Consider the following 22,156-nt stretch of genomic DNA (forward strand, 5'->3'; position numbering starts at 1 on the left):
AAAAGCCGCAGGCATTTCAGTTGCCCCTCTTAAGGAAGGTGCTCGAGCGGCGTGACTCTCGTGGCTGTTCTTTTCTAGTGGATATGCTCGTTAGGAAAACAGAAGGAACCACAATTCTGTTCCAAAGCGTCCCTAGAAGCGGGACAGGAAGGGCGCAAAACCTTGAGTAAAATAATGAGTAAGCCTAGGCGGGGGCGCTACAGGGGCATCTCGGCCTCTCCTCCCGCCCCCGCCCAGGGTGGGTCCTGCCTAGCCTACCAACATGGTGGAGGTGTGCCTGGAAAGAGCGAGCGAGCACGCGCGCGCTTGCTCCAGCCCGGGCTGCGGCTCCTTTGTGTCTCTCTCCGGAGAAAGGGCTGGGGTGCTCGCCTCCAGTCTGTGCAGTGAGGGAGGAGGAGCGGGGGAGGGAATCCCAGGCTCAGCTTTGCCTCCCGTTGCCGCTCGTGTCTCCCCGCGCGTAATGAATAGATGAGCGCTTCTAAGCTCCCCCCACAAGCGCGGGGCCGGCTTGCTGCAGAGCGCGCACGCGCCCGGCCAACCCACCCTGAGCTGCGGCTCTCGTCCCCCGCCGCCTCGCTTTCTCCCGGGGCAATTACCTGTCGGCAAGCCCCGCCTCCGCCTTGATTGACGGCCGGGATCACGTGGGCACGGGAGGGAGAGGACGGCGGGGCGGGAGCTTGCACCTGGAGCTGGCGGGAGGGGAAGGCGACGGCGGCCGGGGATGCGCTCGGCTCGTGCCGTCGCTGCTCGCGCCATCCGGTCTCCGCAGCCGCCCCTGAGCCAGGCCGAAACCAGCTTCAGACCCCGGTGGGGGGGCCATGGTGGCCGCCGCGCCCGCTGCAGCCGCGGCCATGAGGAAGAGCTTCCTGGTGCCCGAGATCAAGCCCTTGGATCAGTATGATTTCCCTCGGGCGCGCAGCGCTGCCAGCCTGGCTTGGGTGCTCGCTAAGGGCTACGGGGGTGCAGGTACCAATGGAACCGCTGGCGGGGGTGGGTGAGGCTGGCTGGCGTGCTGTGCTGTGGGCAGAGACCGGAGCCCTATTGATTTCTCTTCCTGATTTGTTATAGGAGGGGCGTGAGGAGAGGCTGTGATTTTCCCCCCGTCGGGGCGCTGTTGCGACCGGATCGCGCTCTATAGCGGGTTGCAAGCTCCCTGGGCTTCGCTTTAGAGCTGCATTCTTTTCTCTGTCTCCCCCCCCCCCCCCAATCTCTCTGGAGAAGGCTGGCATCATACATTCCCCTCCCCCATCGCGGTCGGCTACCAGGGCTGCCCTACCTGCTGGCAGTCGGCGAGAATGGCGGGGGGGGGGGGGGCTGCCTTGGTAAACCCTCCTGTTCTTCCCAGCCCGTCCTTAGAGCGGTAACAATGGGCTCGGCTAGGTCGCCGCCGTCTGGACCAGAAAGTCCGGGTGGGGCTGGCAGAGCCAGCTGGCGCTCATCTTTGTACCTTTCCTCCTAATGGGAGCCTCCTCGTAATTTTTAACCAAGCAGGTAGAAGGGTTTGCCCTGAGACTGTGAAGGAGCCTCTTTAAGGGGGGGGGGGGGCTGCCATGATGGCACAGAGAGGGCATGCTGTGCTTTCTTAGTGTTCCCATATGTAAATCTTGCGCCCCTCATAATTCCATTTCCTCCCTTGCTCAGTAGGGCCTTTGTTAGGCTGCCGCTATCTTTCTGCGTGATTAGTGTTCTATTTTGTGAGATCAGAGGGCTTGACACACAACTTGCTGGGCAGCCTGATATCCTGCTGGCCTGTGAAGGCTGAGGGTGTCATTGTGACTGCACCTTGTTGGGTGTCCCTAGTAGTTACTGTGATGATACTGTTGGTGCTTACCTTTTATCCAGTGGCCTCTATGCAGGTGTCATATTCCTTGAGGGGAAACAGGGCCATCAGGAAAGAGCACATCCCCGGCCATAAGAGCCTCTCTTTTCTTTATTGCTAGGTCAGGCTGTGGCTGCTTTAAGGGGAAAAAAGAGAGGGATGAAGTAATTAACACTGCCTGGGATGCCACGTGCTTAATCTTTAGGCCTTGCCATAGCAGTACAGGGTGTCCAGGTAGGCTCTAAGCAGAAGCTAGTTTGTAATTTTAGTGCGGTCCCATCCAGATCCCTGAAATGCCAGGCCCAGCACTGTGCTCCTGGGCAATCCTGGCTCCAGTTGCTGCTCTTTGTGCTAGGCCTGAAATTAATGTTCTGTGAGGATTTACGGATTGGCCTTGCTTCTAGGCATTGGGAGGAGTGCAGAGGGTTGGAAAAAAAGGCAACAAAGAATCCCTGGTGAGGACAGCTCTTTTTGCTGGTGCTATACCAAAGGAGAGGTGACTTCATCACTGTTCTCTTGCTTTCACTAACCCAGATCTTGTTTCTCCCCCCTAGATTTGAACTTCTAGTGGTGATCTTTTATAGCCCTTCCTGCTGCTGAAAGGGCAATAGCCCATATACTTTGTATTCTTAAGTATCATGCTTCCATACAAATTGTCCATATTTGTTTGAAGTGGTCTCTTCTTAGGATTGCACTGTTTCTCTGTGAGGTAATTTTTGTGTGTACTCTAGAGCCCTAGCCTGGCAGTGTTGCTGAAATATTTGGAGCTCCATGTTGCCAGCACACCTGCAGCTGGGAGACTGAGTTTGTTAGTTAGAGGCAACAGGCTTCCACCCAGGGGGCTGGGGGTGGATGTTCCTCTGAGGCTGTTGACCTGGAAGTAATGCAGTAGGGTTTGAAGCCTGCTGGGATGCAAGCCAGCTCGAGAGCATGGAACAGGGGAAAGACTTTGTGAGGCTGTGGCACAAATAATAACTGTCTCTCCCCTCACCCATGTTTGGCTGTAAGAGCTTTGCTGCCCAAAAGCTGTTCCCCCTAACTGATGAAATGTGACTTCCCTAGGAGTGAGGAACAAGAGCCATCCCATGAAGAAACTTGAAAGGGAAAGAGTAGTGGTTGGCATTGAAGTGCCATGTGTGTATTTTGTGTGTGCTCTCACAGGAGTGTCACTGGGTGACCAGCTCTTAAGCTGGCGTTAATGTAAATACATGATCTGGTCAAACCCCAAGCAAGAACAGGTTCCCCTTGTCCCTGCCCTTCCTTGTCATATTAGTGACACACAAACAGTACATTGTGGTGAAGGGAGAGAGACTTGTCATTTGACTTGGATGGAGGCCAGATCACTCTTGCTGAGCCAGTGCTGGGTTCAAAGTCCAGCGGTGTGGCTGACGAACCTGGGAGGATTTGTACTATTTTCTGTGACTTGCAGAAGTTTCAGGTTAGAGACTTGAGGGCATTTTCAGCATGCAGGCCAAGCTGTTTCTTCACCCGACACCTGCTACTTCATACCAGGAGCTGTTAGCAGCTCTCAGGATAAGCTAGGGTGATGGGGGCAGCTCTCAGTAGGTCTCCAGGCAGGAGTTTTATGCAATGCATGGTGACCTAAAGGATAGGTAATTTAAGTCAGTGTGAATGTGAAATGCCAACAAGCTTAATATCTACCAAATTACTTAATTTACAGTTGTGGGGTCCTCCTTGCACCCTCTTCAGACTACTCTTCCCCCTTATTGTCTAGCCAGCTTGCTGTGGTGCCTGAAGTCTAGTAAACTGGCTTTGCTTTGCTTCAGTTGCCATTTTGAGCTGCTGTAGCAACCCAACAGATGCCAAGGTGCACTGCTCTTGTTATCCAATGGGGCTTGTTCCATCTGATGTCCAGTTCCTGGCTGAGGGCATGGTACTCTGTGGTGAGATCTCCTGGTACTATGGGAGCTGGAGGCCTTGGTGTTTGGTCAGGCATTGTTTTGGATTGCCTTAGGAATGTGAACTGTTGCAAGGTACTGTTTTGGTTGCCTTTAGAATTTTAGCTCCCTGTGATGCATCTCTGACTCCCTTTGATGTGAGGTGATGGTGGTCCAGCTTGGTAATTAAGGGGGAAGTTGCATTTTTCTTTGTTGTTTTCCCCAGGTATGCAGAACCCTCTTTGTGCTTGGCCATTTGCATAGATTTCGCTGTATACAGTGGGCCAATACTTTAGAATTACATATAATGAGGAAGTAATAATTATTCTTCTGTGGTTTAAGTGTTATGTGTTCATTGGTTGGAACATTAGAAGCCAGTTTGCTTCTTACTGAGCAATTGGATAGGCTGCTGCCTGTATTGTTCTTCCAGTAAGAGAGTAAAAAGGGCAAGATACCCTTTTTATCTCTGGAATATCCCCAGGGATGAGAGTCAGCTTTCCTAACTATGGGCACCAGTGCTATGTAGTGGATCCACTTGGCTTACTCAACCATCTTCTGGTGACTTACCCATAACTGGGTCAGGAACTGGCTAACCCTTAACAGGGTTTCTTTCCTGTCTGACACTGCTAATTGTTAGTAATTATGTGTTATGTGGTAGCACCTTGGAGTTGATTCTTTTGCAAGTTTGGATCTTCTGTGTTGGTTCACAAAGTGGAACAGCCTCTATCCTCAAGAGTTTGCAGCAAAGGGTGGGGCAGGAAGTGATGCAAGTGTTCCGCTGTCTTTTGTTTGATGTCTGACTGGACAGAACGTTCTTGCTGCAATTGGGACCCATGGTGGTTGGACATTCCTACTCCTGGTGAATTACTGTTGTACTTGCCTCATCTTTGAGTGGATATTTGTCCTTGATTCCTAGTAGGAAGTGTTAGGCATGAACTGGGGAGTGCCGAGTTCAAATCCTTACTCAGCAATGACCGTCATGCGGTGGTCTCTGCTATGTTTCAGTTTATCCTGACTTGCAGGGCTGTTGTGATGATAAAACAAACTCCTTTGAAGAAGGGCAGAGTCTGAATGTCATCATGACTATTTCATCTTCCCTCCTATGTTTTCTACAAGTTAAGCAGATATATCTTCTTTCAGCCTTTCTGTATTTCATAATCTTTTTTGTGCTCTTCTGAATTTTGCTTTTGTAGAGTCCCTAGAAGGTAATATTAAAGATCAACCAGGCTAAGTAGAACACTTGCTGAGTATTTGGTAGCTTTCTTCCATTAGTGAATACTTTTTTTTTTTTACAATAGCTTCACACTGCTTAGATTTCTGCTTCTTGCTTAGATTTTTGAATCCATGTAAACCAAGATCAAAGTTAGTAATTATACGCCAGTGCTGATCCAGAGCTAGTTCAGGCACAGCTAGAGGCCATGAACAGAGACATACATCTTTGGCTTCACCCAAAGTCACTACCCCCGCAGTTCAATGAGCCTCCAGTGAACACTGAGGAGTATATACATATATTGGACTAGAGTGAAAGCAACTTTTAAAATATGTAGCTGACATTTATTGTATTGCTTGCATTTCAGAGTTATGTTTTGTTGAGGTGTGAGCATTCTATCCTCTGTTGTGTCCTGAAGCTTTGCATCACCCAGAGCTGAGCACCACATCCAATTTTTTAAAAATGAAAAACCCTCTTAATTTGATGTTTGAGTATGGCTTTTGGAAGAATAATAGTTGCCTCATGATAGTGTCATCTGGTCTTCATTTCTCGCTCTCAAATGTATGTCATACAGAATTGTGTCAGAAGTTTTAAGTAGCTTCAAATAGGCCAGCCTGTCAAAGAACAAGAATAAGTTGACTTACCGTGGTCTGATTTAACGCATTCATGTTGGCTGCTAATAATCACCTTATTTTCTTCTAAGTGTTTACAGATTTTTCGTAACAGCTGCTTTGTTCTAATAATGTCTTATGAAGTAGAAGCTAGACCTGTAATTTCTTGAATTCTCCTATTTGTCCTGTTAAATATAGATGCAATGCCTGCCTTTTCTAGTTGATGGGAACCTTTCCTGTCTTGTGAGATTTCTCAAGGATGGTAGCTGGTGGTTTTGAGGTTTCTGCCTCTACTTCCTTTAGCACTTGTGGGCATAGTTTATTAGGGCATTGATAAAAATATTTAACTACCTCTTTTTTAACTTTATGGTTCCTTTTTCTTTTAATATCTGTTTGATATTATCTGGCAACCAGTGAAGCAAAAAAGAGCATGAAGCCATCAAATAATCTCTTTTGAAAAAGAAATCGAGAAAAAAAAAATCTCTGCCCTACATTGCTGTGAAGTTGTATGGTTTCTCTTGTCCATCATGAAGCTGAATGTTCATCTCGGGGATCGAGTCCTGTATGCCTTGTTTTATCAGACTAAAGTGGCATGAACTGAATCTCCAACAAAGTGCTTTCCCAGTTGAACTGGTGCCAGGGTAGTTATTAGCGGGGATGTGCCTGATCTCAAAGAGATACCAAGATTGCTTTCAAGACTGTCTAATGGGTACGTAGGTCTGACACCTAAACCTTCCTTGGCTTTGCCTAGGACTGACCTGCATTCTCAGCTGTCTGTTGTATGATCTGTGGAGGAAGACTCTACTAGTCTTAACAGCACAATCCTATGGGGGTAAACTTAGAAGTCACTCCCATTGCATTCACTAGGGCTTACTCCCGGTAAGTGTGCATAGAATTGCACAGTAAGAACTGCACAAACCTCTAGCTGCCTTTGTATATACAAGTGCTAAAATTTGCCCTAAACATGTTGTCTAAACCTGTTTGAGTTCATTGTCATGGGTATAGGATAGACCCCCATTTTGGATTAGAGTAGAATGGCACTTGTTTGGTGTGGCAGGATGAAATATACTTAAAGAATGAGTTCAGGCTCCGTCTGGTCCAGTAGTCATGACTGTAGGTGTATACATATCACTGTGTGTCTTCACTGACTGGATTTAGAAAAAAAACCCCAAGCTGGAGATCTATAAGGAATTGTGAGAGGGGGAACGGTTGGGAAATTCTGCCCTGCAAAATTTCTGCATAGTTTTTTCTTGGCTCTCAGGAGTCTGAGCAGGCTCATTCCCTGCCCTCTCCCCTTTAATTGAGTGACAGCTGCTGGAGCATTTTTAGTCCTCCTCAAGCTGGTGTTTCCCTTTGATTTAAAAAGCTGTAATTTCCTGTATACTCGAAGAGTCCTCTGAGTAGGAAGAGACTCCTGCTTGGCCTGGGGTGAGCTGTATTATGTTTCTTTCACCATCAACACAGGACCCATGCACTGTTGTTTATACTAATAAGCAGGATGTCAAATATCTGGTCAGCCTTGAGGTTACAACATTAGTTCCCATTAAGACAATGGTTTTCAATCTTTCTCAGACCCAGTGTCCATACGTCACATGGGTCTTTCTGTCATTTAGTGTTTACAAGCAGTAGTGCCCTTGTGCAACTAACAAGTGGGGTGCAACTCAGTCGTGGTGATGATCTTAAGGAGGCTCATTCTGACGAAAGAGGACTCTGTAGAAGCCTGGTCTGTTCCCTGATCTCTTTGATCATAGTGGACACTGTCAGGCCCACCTCAGTGCATAACACTGCATTATCCTGAATGTGGCTTAAAATTACCAATGCCTCTGTCAACCTGTTAGTGATTGCTTCATTGTCCTTGGTACCTGATCTTGCTTGTTCCCTGTATTGATTCTAACTACACACCCAGTCTTACCACGCCATTACTCTCTGGAAGGGGCTAGAGATCATTGATAGCAAAGAAGTTCTGAAGTAGCTGCAGCGGTAGAGAACTTCCATGTGGAAGGGAAGAGATTTGGAATTCTGGCCCATGGCAGGCCAGCTGGAGTTGAATGGAAAGGTTGTTGCCATTTCTTTGGGACTTGGCTTCAGTCTAGTTTAACTCGCTGCCACCTGAGCATTCCCATACAGGCTGACATGGTATGCTTTTAGTGGCTTCTTCTCTTGAATGGAAAATGCCTGAGTTTGTTTGTCTCCTGTGTGGACTACATCATGCCACAGTACTGAGATGGCATTAGAGCTTCTGTCAAGGGCCACACCATAGGTACAGCAGTCACTTCAGCAACTCTTCTTTTCTGTTGTTCAGGGAGGTGAGTGCTGCCCCACTGCTTTGTTTTTCTCTCCAGTCCAACTGCTTGATTACGTCTCTCACCTGTGATTTTTCCCAAACTTGTCTCTTCAATTGAGTCGAATCTCTTGCACTGTAAAACCCATGTTTCTTTTTCATGTTCCAAGTATCCAAGAGCAGAGCTTGATCTGGGTCCATCTGGCATGACATTTGTACAACAGCAACAGCCCACGGGATTGGCAGCCTACTCCTGTTCTGAATGATGGATCCTCAAGCAGGGAAACTCTCTCTCTTGCCCAAATTAGTAGCATTTTCTGCTAGCTCTAGTGTGTCTGTCAGTTTTCTCAAGCTGACTCTTCCTTAGTCCTTAGTCATATGGGCCTTGTCTACTCATACACATTGGCATTCTTTATGGAAATGTCCTTGATATTGACAGTACTAATCTCACATGGTGTAATCCACCTTGAGTCTCAGTGAGAAAGGCGGGCTATAAATAAATAAATAAATAAAGGGAAAGGGAAAGAAAAGAAAAGAAAGTTGTAGTGGGGTAGACAACATGACTTCAGGCTGCAGACGAGGGGGCAGGTTGCAACTTTTCAAATTCAAGCAGAAAGCACATCATAGAAGGAGGTTCTATCCCAGCTCTTTCCTTTCTGGGGTAGTAGTTTTCTGCTTACAAGGAATGGCATATGTTTTAAATTATAGGCAAGCATTAAACATCTGAGCTTTTGCTTGCAGTCTGAAACAATACACTCTATTTTATCATCTTGGGACTCTTGCTGCATGTATAGGTTCAATCTCTGTATCTTTTATTGCCCTTTGACATAGTCCTGCATCATGTTGGGGGTCCGTAAAAACTCTTTCCTTTGATCTCTTTGGGCTGCTTTGGCTCTCTTTCTTGTTGCTCATCAGGCCACATATCTATGTCCTCTGGTATGTTATGATTGAGAGTGACCATGCTGCTCGCCCCTTCCCCGTTTTGGCAGTTTTAGAGAGCAAGCCCAAGTTTGTTTGCTCCCATGTAACAGCAGCTTCCACTTTCCCTCACTTCCCTGATGTGTTGCGTCTTGCTTTTGATGCTGTGCTTTGCTTTTCTATGTTTGCTTGTTAAGCATATTCTTCCTGACATACAGCAGCTCTGCCTGAAGTGCAGGATTATTGGACATCAAGGCCCCCTTCACCTGGGTTGTGGTCTGTGTTAGAAGAAGCAGCCTGTAGATGGGAAATAGAATCCAGGTTGCAGACTTGAGTGACAGTGATAAGAAAATTGGCTAATGTCATTTCAGGCTACTGTATGTACATCCCGGGGCCTTTGCAACATGTCAGTATCTGTTGTCTCTGTGGGTGCCTCCCTGTGTTGGATACCGGTTCTGCCTTAGCCCCTCTGGCTCCTGCACAGTCCCTGGGATGCACTTGTTGCATGTGCTTGCACAGACTTCTGTGCTTTCATGCTGCAGGAGGACAGGGTTACTGAAGAGTATGGGTGTTAGCAACCAGCAGAGAAGTTGTTGCTTTGCATATGGTGGTGGTGGGAGTAGAGGAGCCTTCCTTAGCTGATTGTCTTTTGGGTCATACTTTCTGGGAAGGGTGGGCAGAGCAGAGTGCTGTGAAGCATCAGAAGGGATTTTTTTTTAACCTCTGACATATACTACCTTCTTCCTGTGTTCCTATAATCATTAACTCATGTTAGAATCACCTCTCTGCACTTTGGGGGCATTTTCTAGTGATCCCTTGACATGGATTAAGAAATGTTCAAAAGATTTCGAAAGACCCATTGCTAGTGTTGCATAAAACTTCCATGATTTTCCTGAACGTAAGAAATGATAGCCCAGCCTACTGACCCTTTCTATCACAGGAAAAGAATCGAGGGTTCTGATGCAGGGGAGGTGTGAATAGGCGCACAGCAAGAGCTGGATGGAGTAAGAAATCCTGCTCTCTTCCCCAATGCCATTTCCCTGTTCCAAATCCCAGGTGGCTTTGCCCCCTTGTGAGGTTGTAAATGCAAGTTTCAGAGGAGTTAGCCGTGTTAGTCTGTAGTTGCAAAATAGTAAAAAGTCTAGTAGCACCTTTAAGACTAACCAACTTTATCAAAGCATAAGCTTTCGAGAACCGCAGCTCTCTTGGTCAGATGCACCTGACCAAGAGAGTTGTGGTTCTCGAAAGCTTATGCCTTGATAAAGTTGGTTAGTCTTAAAGGAGCTACTGGACTTTTTACTAAATGCAAGTTTGTGAGGGCCGGTTTGTCTTCAAGAGTCACAGATGGAACAACGTGGAGCAGGGAGACACTGGGACAGAAAGGATTAAATGCACAGGTGCACATACTACTTCTCTGTTCCTGCTTGCCTTCCTGAGAAGTGGCTTTTCTTGCTTTTCTTAAGATTGGGTGGTTAGACTGCTGTTACATGTTTGAAGATAACAGGTAGTTTGAGCCTGACTAAAAGATGTGTGATGTTCCGAGTTTTTCCAAAACCTGCTTACATGTTCTTACTGCTCTGTCTTCATTCATGTCTCCCCACCCCCTAAGATAGCATATGTTGATTAAAATGAGAACTCCATATTTTAGATGTTCCTCAGAATAGAGGGAAACTTCCCATTTGCTTTAAGCAAAACTGTTGTAAATTATCTCAACTCATCTGGGCTTGCTAAGTGTTGAAATGTCTCTCTAAACGTACTTTTCAGTTCTGATATGAGAGCAACATCTGGAGGGTTATTAAGTGGGCTGGGGCTAGGAACAGGAACAAAACTGCGTTTTCCAGTCCTGGGAGTACAGTCTTCTCTTCAAAACATGCTGAGGTGGTTCTTTAAAAGGGGTTCCCCTTGCACTGCGATCATGAGATGTTCTGAAGGTATTGGCTAGCTAGATACTGATGATCAGGTTGTTAAGCTGCATTTCCCTACAAATTGTGGGCTCCATTTACAATCATAAAGTTCTCTGCCTCTGATTCAGTCACTGTCATTGTCTCAAGAAGAGTGCAGAGTCAGTGTGGTATAGTGATTAGCATGCTGAGATAGACACCCATGTTCAAATTCCAGATCAGCTGACTGGGTCACCTTTGACTAGTCTCATATAGAGATGGGCACGAACCAAAATTCATGACGAACCAGGTTGGTTCATGGTTCGCGAACCAGCGGTTCATCAGATCCCATTTTTGATGAACCGCCACAAACTTTAGGCTGGTTCATTTTTTGGTTTGTCACTGCAGACAGCCTGGTGCCACTCAATCAGTTTCCTAGGCAATGGGATGGACTTCATGCAGACCTTCTGCTGGCCCAGAAGTGACCTCCTGCTGGCCTGGAAGTAACAATTTTCTGACCTGGATGTGACATTTTCGCGAACCAAACGAACAGGTTCACGAACCAGGGGGGCAGGTTCGTGAAAGTTTGTAGTTCTTGGTTTGTGAAATTTAACGAACCACAAACCACATGGTTCTTTTTTTCCGGTTCGTGCCCGTCTCTAGTCTCATACTCTCAGCCTAATCTACCTCACAGAGTTGTTGTGAGGATAAAATGGGGGATGGAAGAATGCTACCTTGAATTCCTTGGAGGAAGGGTGGGATAAAGGTAATCCTGGTCATTTGGGCTGCTGTCTAATATGTCAATCAAGTTACATGTCACTCTGGGATGCTGTCTGGCATCATACTTGTTGTTCATTATGTGTTAAGTCTCCTGCCTGCTGGTTGGGAGCATGGGAGGATTGTTTCCTTGGACATTAATGGTTGGGGAAGCTCAATTTGTGGTACCTGTCCTCTTATGGTTATTTATTTACTTGCTTTTAGGTAAAGGTCCATGTGATAAAGTGACTTCCTGTCGTGAAAGCAGTGCAACTTCTCAGCATCGTATTTTGGTTTTGGTCTAATATGATAGTAAAGCCGGCATGTGGGGCTGGTGAGAACTGGTAGCTCTGCATCTTCTGAAATATAAAGCTGTGGCTCACAGTTCCCTCAAATGTGCTTGGGTAGACCTTAGGTATTGTAACTTATTCTCTAGAGTGTTCACCACCCCAGAATTCTCAATGTAACCCACATTCTTAGGTCTTTTCCATTCTTGCTCCTCATATTTGTTGTGGCTTAGTAGCTCATAGGGAATTGATGCTGAACCCACTCATCTATCACTGACATTCTCCTTGATTTGCGCTCAGGGAGGAACATTTCTTTATCCCACAAGCGGAAAGTTTGTTCATTCTGCATCGCAATTATGCTCCTCTCATCTGACATTAGTTTATCTAGCTACATGGCCAGTGCATACACCTGTTTCTTTTGCTGTGGATAGTGTTGAGGGGAGCACAACAGATTTGCTCATGGCACATATGCCATTTCACAGGAGAGCCTCCAAACAACTGTGGCTCTGTTTTGTAAATCATTTGGTATTTTGGATAATCCAGCAGGTTAAAGGAGAGACACCCAATGTGCAACTTGCCTCTTTCATTTAGGGGCTCTGAGTGCTGTGTGGGGGAGAGATTTTTTTTAAAAAACTGAAATTGGCTACCTCACCACATCACTTCTGGGGGAAAAAACCCAGAAGTGACATGGAGTGGCTTTCCAGCAATTCCTAGAGCTACCCTATATCACTTCCGAGTTTTCCCCAGAATTGATGTACTGGCACAGCTGACCCCCTTCGTGTCTCTGCCCTCAACTCTCCTGCTGGTTGGTAGGCACATCCTGGCAACTCTAATTGCAAGACAGTTTTACCATAACGTCATTCCATTGCTACAACTACCTGTCATTCACATAATGGTCTCCTCCTCCCTCCTTGCCCAGGAGAGGTCTATCTGAGCCTTTTTTTTTTTTGGTGTTGTGTAGCTTTTGGATCTGGGTGCAAGTCACCAAAAACAATCCCCCTTCCTTGTGGTGATCTTGAATCCGTCATGGAGGAAGAGGAGAGGATTGTCTATGTTTGCTGTAAAGAAACCCTCTTGGAGATAACCAGACATTTCTTGAGGACTGTGGAGACCAAGCTGAGCAACGTGTGCGTGCTTGGGATGCTTTCTCTTGCAAAGACAGGACAAGGCCTTGACAATTCCCTACTAGTATCAAGCACTTTCCTCTTGTTCCTTCTTAGATAAAGAGCTCTGCCTGCCAGCAGGATTAGTTTCCTGAGCCAGCCTATATTGGACACGTTTCCTCTGCTGGCTTCCAGAAAAGAGTAGGTGGAAGAAGAAAGGTGTAGGTGTTTCTCAGGCTGGTGTGTGTTTGGACTTTCTCACTGCTACTCTTACACTGCTGCTTGGCATACTGTGAGAGGCTCCTTCCCTAAACAAAAGTAATACATGTGTGAGGATGGGTAAGGGAGGCTGACTTGATCATTTTTGGAGCTGTGTTGCTTGTTTACTATATTAGGCGTGTCTCTGTGTAGGGCAAACGGCCCATCTTCACTGCAGTTGAGCAAAAGAGAGTGTGCCTAAGGAGTAGTTGCCTTGCTGGTCCTTGGGAAGGATTGGTACAGGCACTGTCATGGGACAGGAAGCCATGTTTGTTGCATTTAGCCATTAGTCTTTGCCTTGGCCTGTTTGCATTCCTTTATAGTTCTGTGCTGCTTGAGGCAAGTTCTACTTTATGTTTGCCATATGAGGTGTCTGAGCTTTCTCCTTGGTGGTGATCTCAGTGGGGAGAGGCATGTGCCTCTCAGTGGGGAGAGGTAACATGTGCCCCCCCTGCCCTGACTGAAGCCATGCTTGGGCAGGGGGGCGGGGAGCACCTGCTGCATTCACAACCTAAGCACTTCTGTTCAAGATGCCTGTGTCTCCTTTCCAAACAAGCTGTTCCCCGTGTTGGATGCCCTGAGTCCTTGGGGTGGGTGTGATGGGCTCTCTGCCAGATGGATGGAGGGATTTGTTTATTTGGGCTCTCAGCCATGGGGCGGGCAGAAGCCGGGGTTGGAGCCACAAGTCTGGTCTCGTGCAGATGTGGCTGTGATCAGGTGATGCTGAATCAGCTGGTAAAGCTGTTCCACCTGTTCCCTGTGCTCGCTTGCTTTCTCAGGAATGTCCTGGCCCTCCCAGCCTACTTACTGGCAGGAGCTGACACGTAGAGCTTAAGTCTCGTGGCCTGGCCTCTTGAGGAAACAGCCAGTAGAGCGCGTGCGTGTTGGCTCCGGTGTTATCTTGCTGTCGGAGAGGACACAAGAGGCTAGTATGAATTGTTTGCTTTCTCTACACCTGCCGGTTGCAGCCCCGGGTGTTGAAGGCCCTGAGCTGAGTTAGCAGTTCCTGTTCTCAAGTAAGCAAAGGGATGCCTGTGTTGCAACCATGTCTTCTTAAGCTTATTGGAAGCTTTGTCCTAAACTCCCACTATACACCATTCTTTTTCTATAGCAAAGGAGGTACAAGGAGTACAGGTTTTGGCAAAACAAATGTATAATCTCAAACTGGCTTGCCTGAGGTATGGAGAAAGGGAGGAAATTACGGTCACCTGACCCAACCAGTTACCAGCAACTGCTTGAAGTATCTGCCCCTCCCTTTTCCAAGTAGGATTTCAAGCAAGGCTTGCCTGAGGCATGAGCATTGGTGTGGGCCGAAGGGGAAGAGCCAAACCACTCTTGGCTTGAGGCTCACCGCCTGTGGCCTTCTGCCTTTGCTGCCCTAGACTCTGAAGGCAACTTTCATTTGAGAAGAGGTGTCTGAAATCACCACAGTCAGTGCTTTGAATCAGAAGCTTTGTAATCCTTTCCTGGATTAATTACTCAGAGGCCCTCTGCTCACTGTTTTGGGGGCTCCTGTACTTAGGAAACATTTTTTTGTTATTTTGTACAGGTAGAACTGAAATGTTCATTTTTCAAAGGTGTGTGTCTATCGACCTGTATTTAGATAAATATAAAATTAGGAGTGAGAGGAGTTACAAAAGTATCCACATGGTTTGATAGATTTGTCCCCCTTCCCGATCTCTAAACAGAGTAAAATAAAATACAGGGCATTTTCACACACCCAAAGCCTCCGGAAGATCGCGCAAAACTCACGGCATGAAGCGTCTTCCTAGCGCGATTTCCCATCACGATCCCCTTTAATGGTGCGATTTCTGATGTCATTACACCAGTGAAGGGGATCATGCTGGGAAATTGTACTAGGAAGATGCTTCATGCCGTGAGTTTCGCGTGATCTTCCAGATGCATACAGGTACGTGTGAAAATGGCCCAGATGATTATTTTCCTTCTCCAACACCACAGACATTTGCGGTACCTATTTGTGGTTTCTTTTCGGGACTTACCAGCCCCTTCAATGTCTTTTGACGCTATCTAAGGGGAGGCCCTCCTTGCTTCAACCAATACAGGAAAGGCTGATCCCATATTTGAAATTATGGTGAAAAAGTCATGTCTGATAGCCAAAATCTTTAAAAGCATTTATGAGTAGCTAAAGCAAAGGAATCCTGACTTAGTGTAACCCATGAAATCCAGAAACAGTATCTCTTATCTCCCCCATCCCATACCCATGAAAGGATGAAGTGAAAGTACTGGTTGCCCCTTCCTGTATTTTGCTTGGAGCAGTTAGAAGTGAATAAGAAGGTGAATAAGGCTGCTAGGGCAAATAATAATGGTCCTTTTCTTATGGCTCACTGCCAGCTCCAGTAGGTGTTCCTATGCTGCTTGCCTCTGCTATACTTGCTTGCTGAGGTGAGTTTGTGTGAGAGCTCTCAATTCAATGCTCAGCTGAAGGTACCTCCTGTGAGACTCTGGGCCAAGCTAGAAGTGACGAGTTACACTTGAATGGCAAGTGAACAGACTCACGTGTATTCTTCCTTGTTCACTTGCGCTCCACTTGATCACTATGTGATCACTACAGGCCAAGCTACAAGTGATGAATGACATTTGAACAGCAAGTGTATTTCTCCCTGTTCACTTGCCCTCCACTTGCCGTTCAAGTGTCATTCGTCACTTGTAGCTTGGCCCTACATGCTGGAGTGGAGTGCAAGTGAACAGGGAATGGAGTGGAGTGCAAGTGAACAGGAATACACGTGAGTCTGTTCACTTGCCATTCAAGTGTAACTTGTCACTTCTAGCTTGGCCCTTAGTTTACATTCTGTGCAGTCTCTGATTCAAATCCTCTAGTCTGCTTCCCAAACGTATAGCTCTGTGCTGGTTTAGCTAATGCTCCATCTGTATTATTCCTTCTTCCTTTCCTCCTGCTTTATGGAAAATTTGGCAAAGACAGGGCTTGGGCTGTGGAAATGAAGTTGGGGAAAAACCCTCAAACATTACCAAGTCACATGCCTCTGAGGATTCTGTTCCCATGTAGTGCTGGAAACCTTCAGTTGCTTCTGCAATTAGGGCGTCTCTTGCCTCTTAACTAGTTAATGTTATTATTGTTGTTGTTTTTGTTGTTGTTTGTTTATAGTCCGTCTTTCTCACTGAGATCGAAGGCGGATTTCAATACTGCAGGTGAATACAATATAATCAGTAGTTAGGACATTGACAGCAAAATACAACATGATCAACAGGACATTCAATGAAAACAGACACAACAGGGTATGGTAGTCACACATTTGAAAAGCTAGCATAGATAAAAACCTGTCTGAATTAAAGTCTAAGTAGTTGGTTAAAAAGCATCCCTTGTTCTGGCGGGGCTGTGCTGTGCGTCTCTAGAGGAATGGGCTCCAAGTATGGATATGCAGAGGCTTACAAAAAAGGGTGTTTGTCCATGTTCCCAAGACTTTGTTGTCTTTTAAAGTAGCTATTGGTCTCTTGGGATGCTGTTAGAATAGGAAAAGCATCCTAATGAACAATGAATCTGTGCAGTGGACAGGATGGGGGGGGGGTTGTGGTCCATGCTAGAAAACTTACCTTTCTGTAGGAATTAGCATGTCTTTCTGGGCATAGGAAGGGATGAGACATCAGCAACATTCATTCACTAACCCTTCAAATGATGCTAGGGATGTAGGTTGACCTAACATAGCATATCTGTACATACTGGGAATGGGATGCAGGCATGTGCATTGGGGCAGTGGTGGAGTTAGGTAATTTTGGGCACCCGGCTTATGCATCTCCCCCCCTTTAGATGGTAATGTATACTTCTAAAAGTATTCGGGGGGGGGGCTGCTGAGCCTGTGAGTTCGGGCTCTGGACTTGCACCTAAAAGTCTGGTCCTGAAAGCATGACTCTCTAGGGTCTCACACTGTGCCAGTGGATGTTAAATAGGAGGTGTTTCTAGCACCTGAGCTCAGTCTCTTTGGAGACTGCTGACTGAGAGATTTGTCCTGATGCGTGCTTACCTAGGACTTGATGTCAGTTGCTGCTTACCTGATCTCTGCATACCCAGGCAGAAAGGTGTGAAAAGAGAGCCTTTCCCATCAGGGATCCTTGATGGCCTTGAGGAGTTTGAAGGCTGTTCAGACTCCCTTTCATCTTGTGGAATTGGGCTTGAGCCAGTCTCCTCTTGGCTCCTTTTCTTTATAACCTATCTATAACAAGTCTATGGTAACAGGGAAGCTGAAGGAAAGGTGGACATTGGAGGGCCCTGGGGAAAATTCATCACATTTGTTCTCCACCTTTGTTTGAGGCCTAGGCACATGTACATGGGATGTCTCATTCTTACTCTCACAGCAGACAAGAGTCTTGTATAAAGCGGTCCACTGATCTTTGTGGTTGAATGGGGCTTTGAATCCAGTCCAGTATTTTAGCCACGGTACCTTACTGATGTGAGACTAAGCGGGGGACAATAACCTAAGAAGAGTTCCCAAGGGCCAAGAAAGCTTTAGGACGTTGAGTGCAGAGGATAAGTTTAGTTAGATGTGATTAGATAGATGTGATATTTCGGGTCGAGCTGAATGGGCACACGTAGGATGACTCTTTCTCTCCCTCTTACAGAACACGTCCCTACTGAGCTGCGCGAACCGTTCTATACAGACCAGTACGAACAGGAGCACATGAAGCCGCCTCTTATCCGCCTGTTACTGTCATCTGATATCTACTGCCGTGCCTGGCGTCAGGCCTTACCCCCAGGCCCTGACGGCGCCTCAGCCCCCAAGGATAATGCTGCCTTGCTACAACTTTTGGCCCGCCGTGGCTTGGTGCCCACCTTCCAAGACAAGCCTGTCAAGGAGGCAGACTTGCACCACAAGCCAATCAGGCTGGTAAGTCTGCCGGGAATTCTCAGGGTGCCATCTTAATCTGATGTTCCTCTTGGTGGCTCTTGCAGATGGAACGGGGTGCTTACCATTTTTGGAAATGTTGGTAAAAGAAAGGGAGGGAGGAGTCCCCAGACTACCAGAAGAAAGAGAGCTAAAACATGTGGAGAAGAGATGAAGGGGCACATTAGTATCTTATTTCCAGAATTATTTGATGGAACCATTCTTCTAAATCAATTGTAGGGCTCCCTGGGTTGTCCAGGGAGTGCTAAAAGTTTAGAGTGATTCAAGACCCAAGTTTCCTGTCCCTTTCAGAGCTCTGGAGCCACTACTATTTCCCTACTACTGCAACTCTATGATGAGAAAATCTGCACTTGTGGAATGCTGTATTTAAAAAAAAAATTAGTCTGCAGAATTCATACGTTAAATTGTTTTTTTTTTGATAAATTGGTAGAATCCTGCCTGTGGGAGCAAGTGTGTATGAATGTGTGTGTGTTTTAAGTATGAGCTGCTGTAGTTAGAATAATCTTGGTTGTTTTACAGTGCATTGAAATCAATGGGCTTAGAACAGAGTAACTCTTTTTAGGATTGCACTGTTAGTGACTAAGAGTGAGGGGCGTATTGGCCATTGATGAATACTCAGAGTATTTTGGAGAAGTTTTTCTGAAAATATCTCCCCTCAAGGCAATCAATGAGGTCTACTAGAGATTGAGAATAGGCAGATATAAAATGAGCAGCTCTTGTTTATGGCTGTGTAAGAAAGACACCTTCCAGGACTGTCCTGTGCAAGGAGTCTGGTGAAGGCCCTGAGGGTGACAGGCAAATCCCCAAACTGCTCTTTCTTGCTGTGTTAGTAGTAGGAGTGTCCTGTGTGGCGCCGCAGTGGAAGGGTGGGACCTTTACAAGGTTAGATCCTAGCCACCCGTGGGAACCCCTTTCCTCATCTCCCTGTGGGTGGGGATGGCTGAGGTGTGGCTGAAGCCACCCCAGGAATAGCTTTTCCCAGGGTTTACATTACCTGTTGGGAGTGGAACCTGTTCAAGCAGCCTGAAGCATCAATGTTTTCTTTGCTTGCTATACCAGGGAGCTAAGATGGGTGGTAATATGCAGCAGGTGGTTGTTATTGCCAGCTATGCCTGAATTCTCAAAGGTGTACAAGAATCAGGGGCCTCTGTGCACGGTGTGAGACCTTTTCTATTCTTGTTTTCTGACAGATAAGAATTCAGGGTTGCTCAGTGCAGCATTAATGAGGGCTGCTGTTGCTAGCTAGAAGCATGTAAAAGTGTAAGGAAGGATGTCCTAGAGGTTGGGGAGAACGTTTTTTGTTTGTCTTACTGCTGCTGTTAACCCACCCAGGAGCAAAGGCTAATTTTGATTACGTATCCCTGCTTATTTCTTAAAGTACAAAGGAGAAAAAAATCTTTAATCTTTTCCATTTGCCATCTTGCACTGTCCATTGACAAGCCAAGGTGGAAGAAGAAACCCTCTTCCTCTGCATTCTTCTACTATGGTGCTGCTTTTACTTGCAGAATATAGACGCTGGGGTTTCCTCTTCCTCTTTGGCTTGTCAGTGGACAGTGCAAGATGGCGAATGGAATGGCTGAAGATTTTTTCCTGTACTGTTGAGGAAGGAAGGTAGGATCCTGTATCTGTGCCTTAGGTATGGAGAGATGGTTGAACTGTCTGCGGATGTTACTACTTGCGAGAAAGAAGAGTGCAATGGGGGCAGCGGTTTGGCATTTCTCATCCCCTGCACGAGGGTTTGGAAATGAGGATTCCAGTTGATAATCTGGCTGCCCTGCAGATGGCCGAAATTCCCTTCTGCTGTGGGATTTGGTTGATATTCGTGGGAGGGTCTCCCTGGCCTGTGGGTTGTTGTGTGAGGCTAGAAATGTTGCTTCTCTCTGACTGGTGCTGAGAAGGATGTTTGAATTGTTAAAGCCCTGAAGGAGGGGGCTGAGATATCTGCTTTCTGCTGTCAGCAAATATAATTCCCCTGGTGTGTGTGTGTGTGTGTGTGTGTGTGTGTGTGTGTGTGTGCTTGTGGAGAGAGGAGAGGGGAATCCCAGCTGCTGATGTAGCTCTGCCAGCAGGTGCCTGATGGGATTGGTCTGCCTTGAACGGGTCACTGATGGTTATTAAATTTGCTTTGGTGAGTCTTTCGAGGCTGAAAAGAGGGATGGGAGCTCCTATGCTTTGCTGCAGGGAACATGCTGCCAGTTGCGAGAGCTGAGACGGGAGGAAGGCAAAGATGATAACTCTTGATTCTGATACAATTTCTGGAAACTCCCATGGAATTCCTGAGTGTGCCATGGGACAGGATGGTGCAGTGGCACAGAAAGCCCTCTCTCACACGGGGAGTTGGATTACACCCTCCCCCCCCCCAGATAAGTTGGCCTGTGGAGGGAGACAGTGGCGGCGGCAGCGGCGGCCATGTTGGCATGCTGCCAGTAATGATACTGGAAAGCAGGTGCCCTCATTTGGTACAATCTCTGTTTTCATCCAGAGCAGCTCTTATTTAGGTCCATGAAGTGTGGCTTGACTCTTTCATATTGGGATGAGCCCAAGCTCTGATGTGTGTGTGTGTGTGGGGGGGTGGCAGCGGTGGGCATGTAGAGGAAGCCAGTGAAATACTGTGTTGCAGCGAATGGTCTCTTTCATCTTGTGTGTGTTTTGGTGTGAGCCTTTTAAAAGGAAGACACATCTGAGCTTTGGTCTTAAGCTTGGTACATGCCATTCTCCATGCCCCCCCATGCCTGAGATGAAATCTATATTTACACCCTCCCAGCCCTTATTCACTGTCTAGTTAACCATCTTCTTCACTGCTGCAATTCTTTCTGCTATCGTGTAGAAGATTAGGCTGCCAGGAGGGCTTTGGGGGTGGGGAAATGTACCTGGAGAGCTTATATAGGGTCACCTGGTTTTACTTGATGCCTCTGTCTGCAGGACCTAGTTGATATCAGGCACACATTTGGTCCACTTTCTCTAGTGCTTCTAGAGGACTGGTGCTGTGTGATTAATGCTCAGTCCTCCCCCCACACTTTGTTAGATCAAGTTAATTCTCTGAAATACTATGCAGTATGGGGATGCTATAATTCCATTGGTTATCTAACACTATGGCCTTGGTTAAGAAAAAATATTAGCCCAGTTTATAAGGATGGGCTGGCTTCCCGAAGTTTATCAGCAAAACTGTGGGTAACACGTATCAGTATAGTCTGCCAGCAAAATAACGTGATGATGCTCTTCCTAGGGTCATATCATTTCAAGTGGCAGGTAGAATAAGGATTCTGCAAGTTCAAAGCTACCTCCCTCCCTCTTCAGCATGCAGAAGACCTGCATGCTGAGCAGAAGATTTCAGTTTAGCCTCATGGCATACTATTTTGCTATGGTTGGGATCTTTCCTTGGTAGGGAGAATTCAGACATGCAGCCCCTCTTCATCTCTGCCTGTACCTGAAGAGGTACGTTCTAAGGTGTGTTTTACCACTTGATTCTGCTGGTTGTATAAACTGGCTGTCAGTATGAATGTGGAACATTTCGAGATGAGCCTTGCCTACATCTTTGTTAATAGAAAAAAGACGGATCAGGTTGCCAGGAAGCATCAGGGCTGATGAGGCTGCTTGTGCAAACTCGTATTGTTTTGGGGAGAGTTCCTTGCCATTCTGTGGAAAGGCCCCTAAAAGGCAAAAATACCATCCCACAAGGCCCATGTCCTTTCCTTATTGGAGCATAGGAAATGGCCTGCTTCTAATGGGAGATTCCTTCTCAGGTAGAGGGTCTTTCTTGGCATGGGCAGACCTTTAGCCCTCTTGTCTTCTGATCCAATGGTCCTGTCTGTTTTCAGTATGCAGGGCTGAGGAAGGGAAGCTGTGTTCTCCCCTTCCATATTTTGTACTCTGTGATGGGTATTATGCTAGCATCAGTCTATTGAGAGTCAACTTTTATCAGTCATTGTCGCCATCAATAGAGATTGGGATTACCATTTCAAGAGGAATTTTTATATTCCATTTTTCTTTTGGGATACCAGAAGGTGATGCTTGATAAAGGCTATGCCAGAGATAACTGTCTTGTAAGCTCTACTGTTAGATCTGCTCAGGAACCAAAATTGGTGCTCCTAGATCAACAGTGTTCTGAGTCCAGGTATCTGTGGCTGGCATTGAGAAGCATTTCATACAGAATTTGGGTTAGGGGCAGGCAGACTGCTTAATGATGATGGTAATAAGGGGAGGGAGGAAATGTTTGTGCAGAAAAGCGAAAGACATGACAACGAAAGAAGCATTATGA

The 22,156-nt window shown here is 46.6% G+C and overlaps 1 protein-coding gene across 1 annotated transcript in view; it reads left to right on the plus strand.

Annotated features, from left to right (window-relative positions):
- Positions 1–711: 711 nt before the first annotated feature.
- The window catches only part of LOC129327443 (calmodulin-regulated spectrin-associated protein 3-like), a 43,696-nt gene continuing 22,251 nt past the window's right edge, over positions 712–22,156 (plus strand). Inside the window, exons 1-2 of the mRNA XM_054976092.1 lie at positions 712–966; positions 17,615–17,880. Of these exons, the coding sequence (XP_054832067.1) occupies positions 819–966; positions 17,615–17,880 (414 nt within the window). The 5' untranslated portion in view covers positions 712–818. The remainder of the gene's footprint in view (positions 967–17,614; positions 17,881–22,156) is intronic.

This window comes from Eublepharis macularius, chromosome 4 (genome assembly GCF_028583425.1).
Source record: "Eublepharis macularius isolate TG4126 chromosome 4, MPM_Emac_v1.0, whole genome shotgun sequence".
Lineage (NCBI taxonomy): Eukaryota > Metazoa > Chordata > Lepidosauria > Squamata > Eublepharidae > Eublepharis > Eublepharis macularius.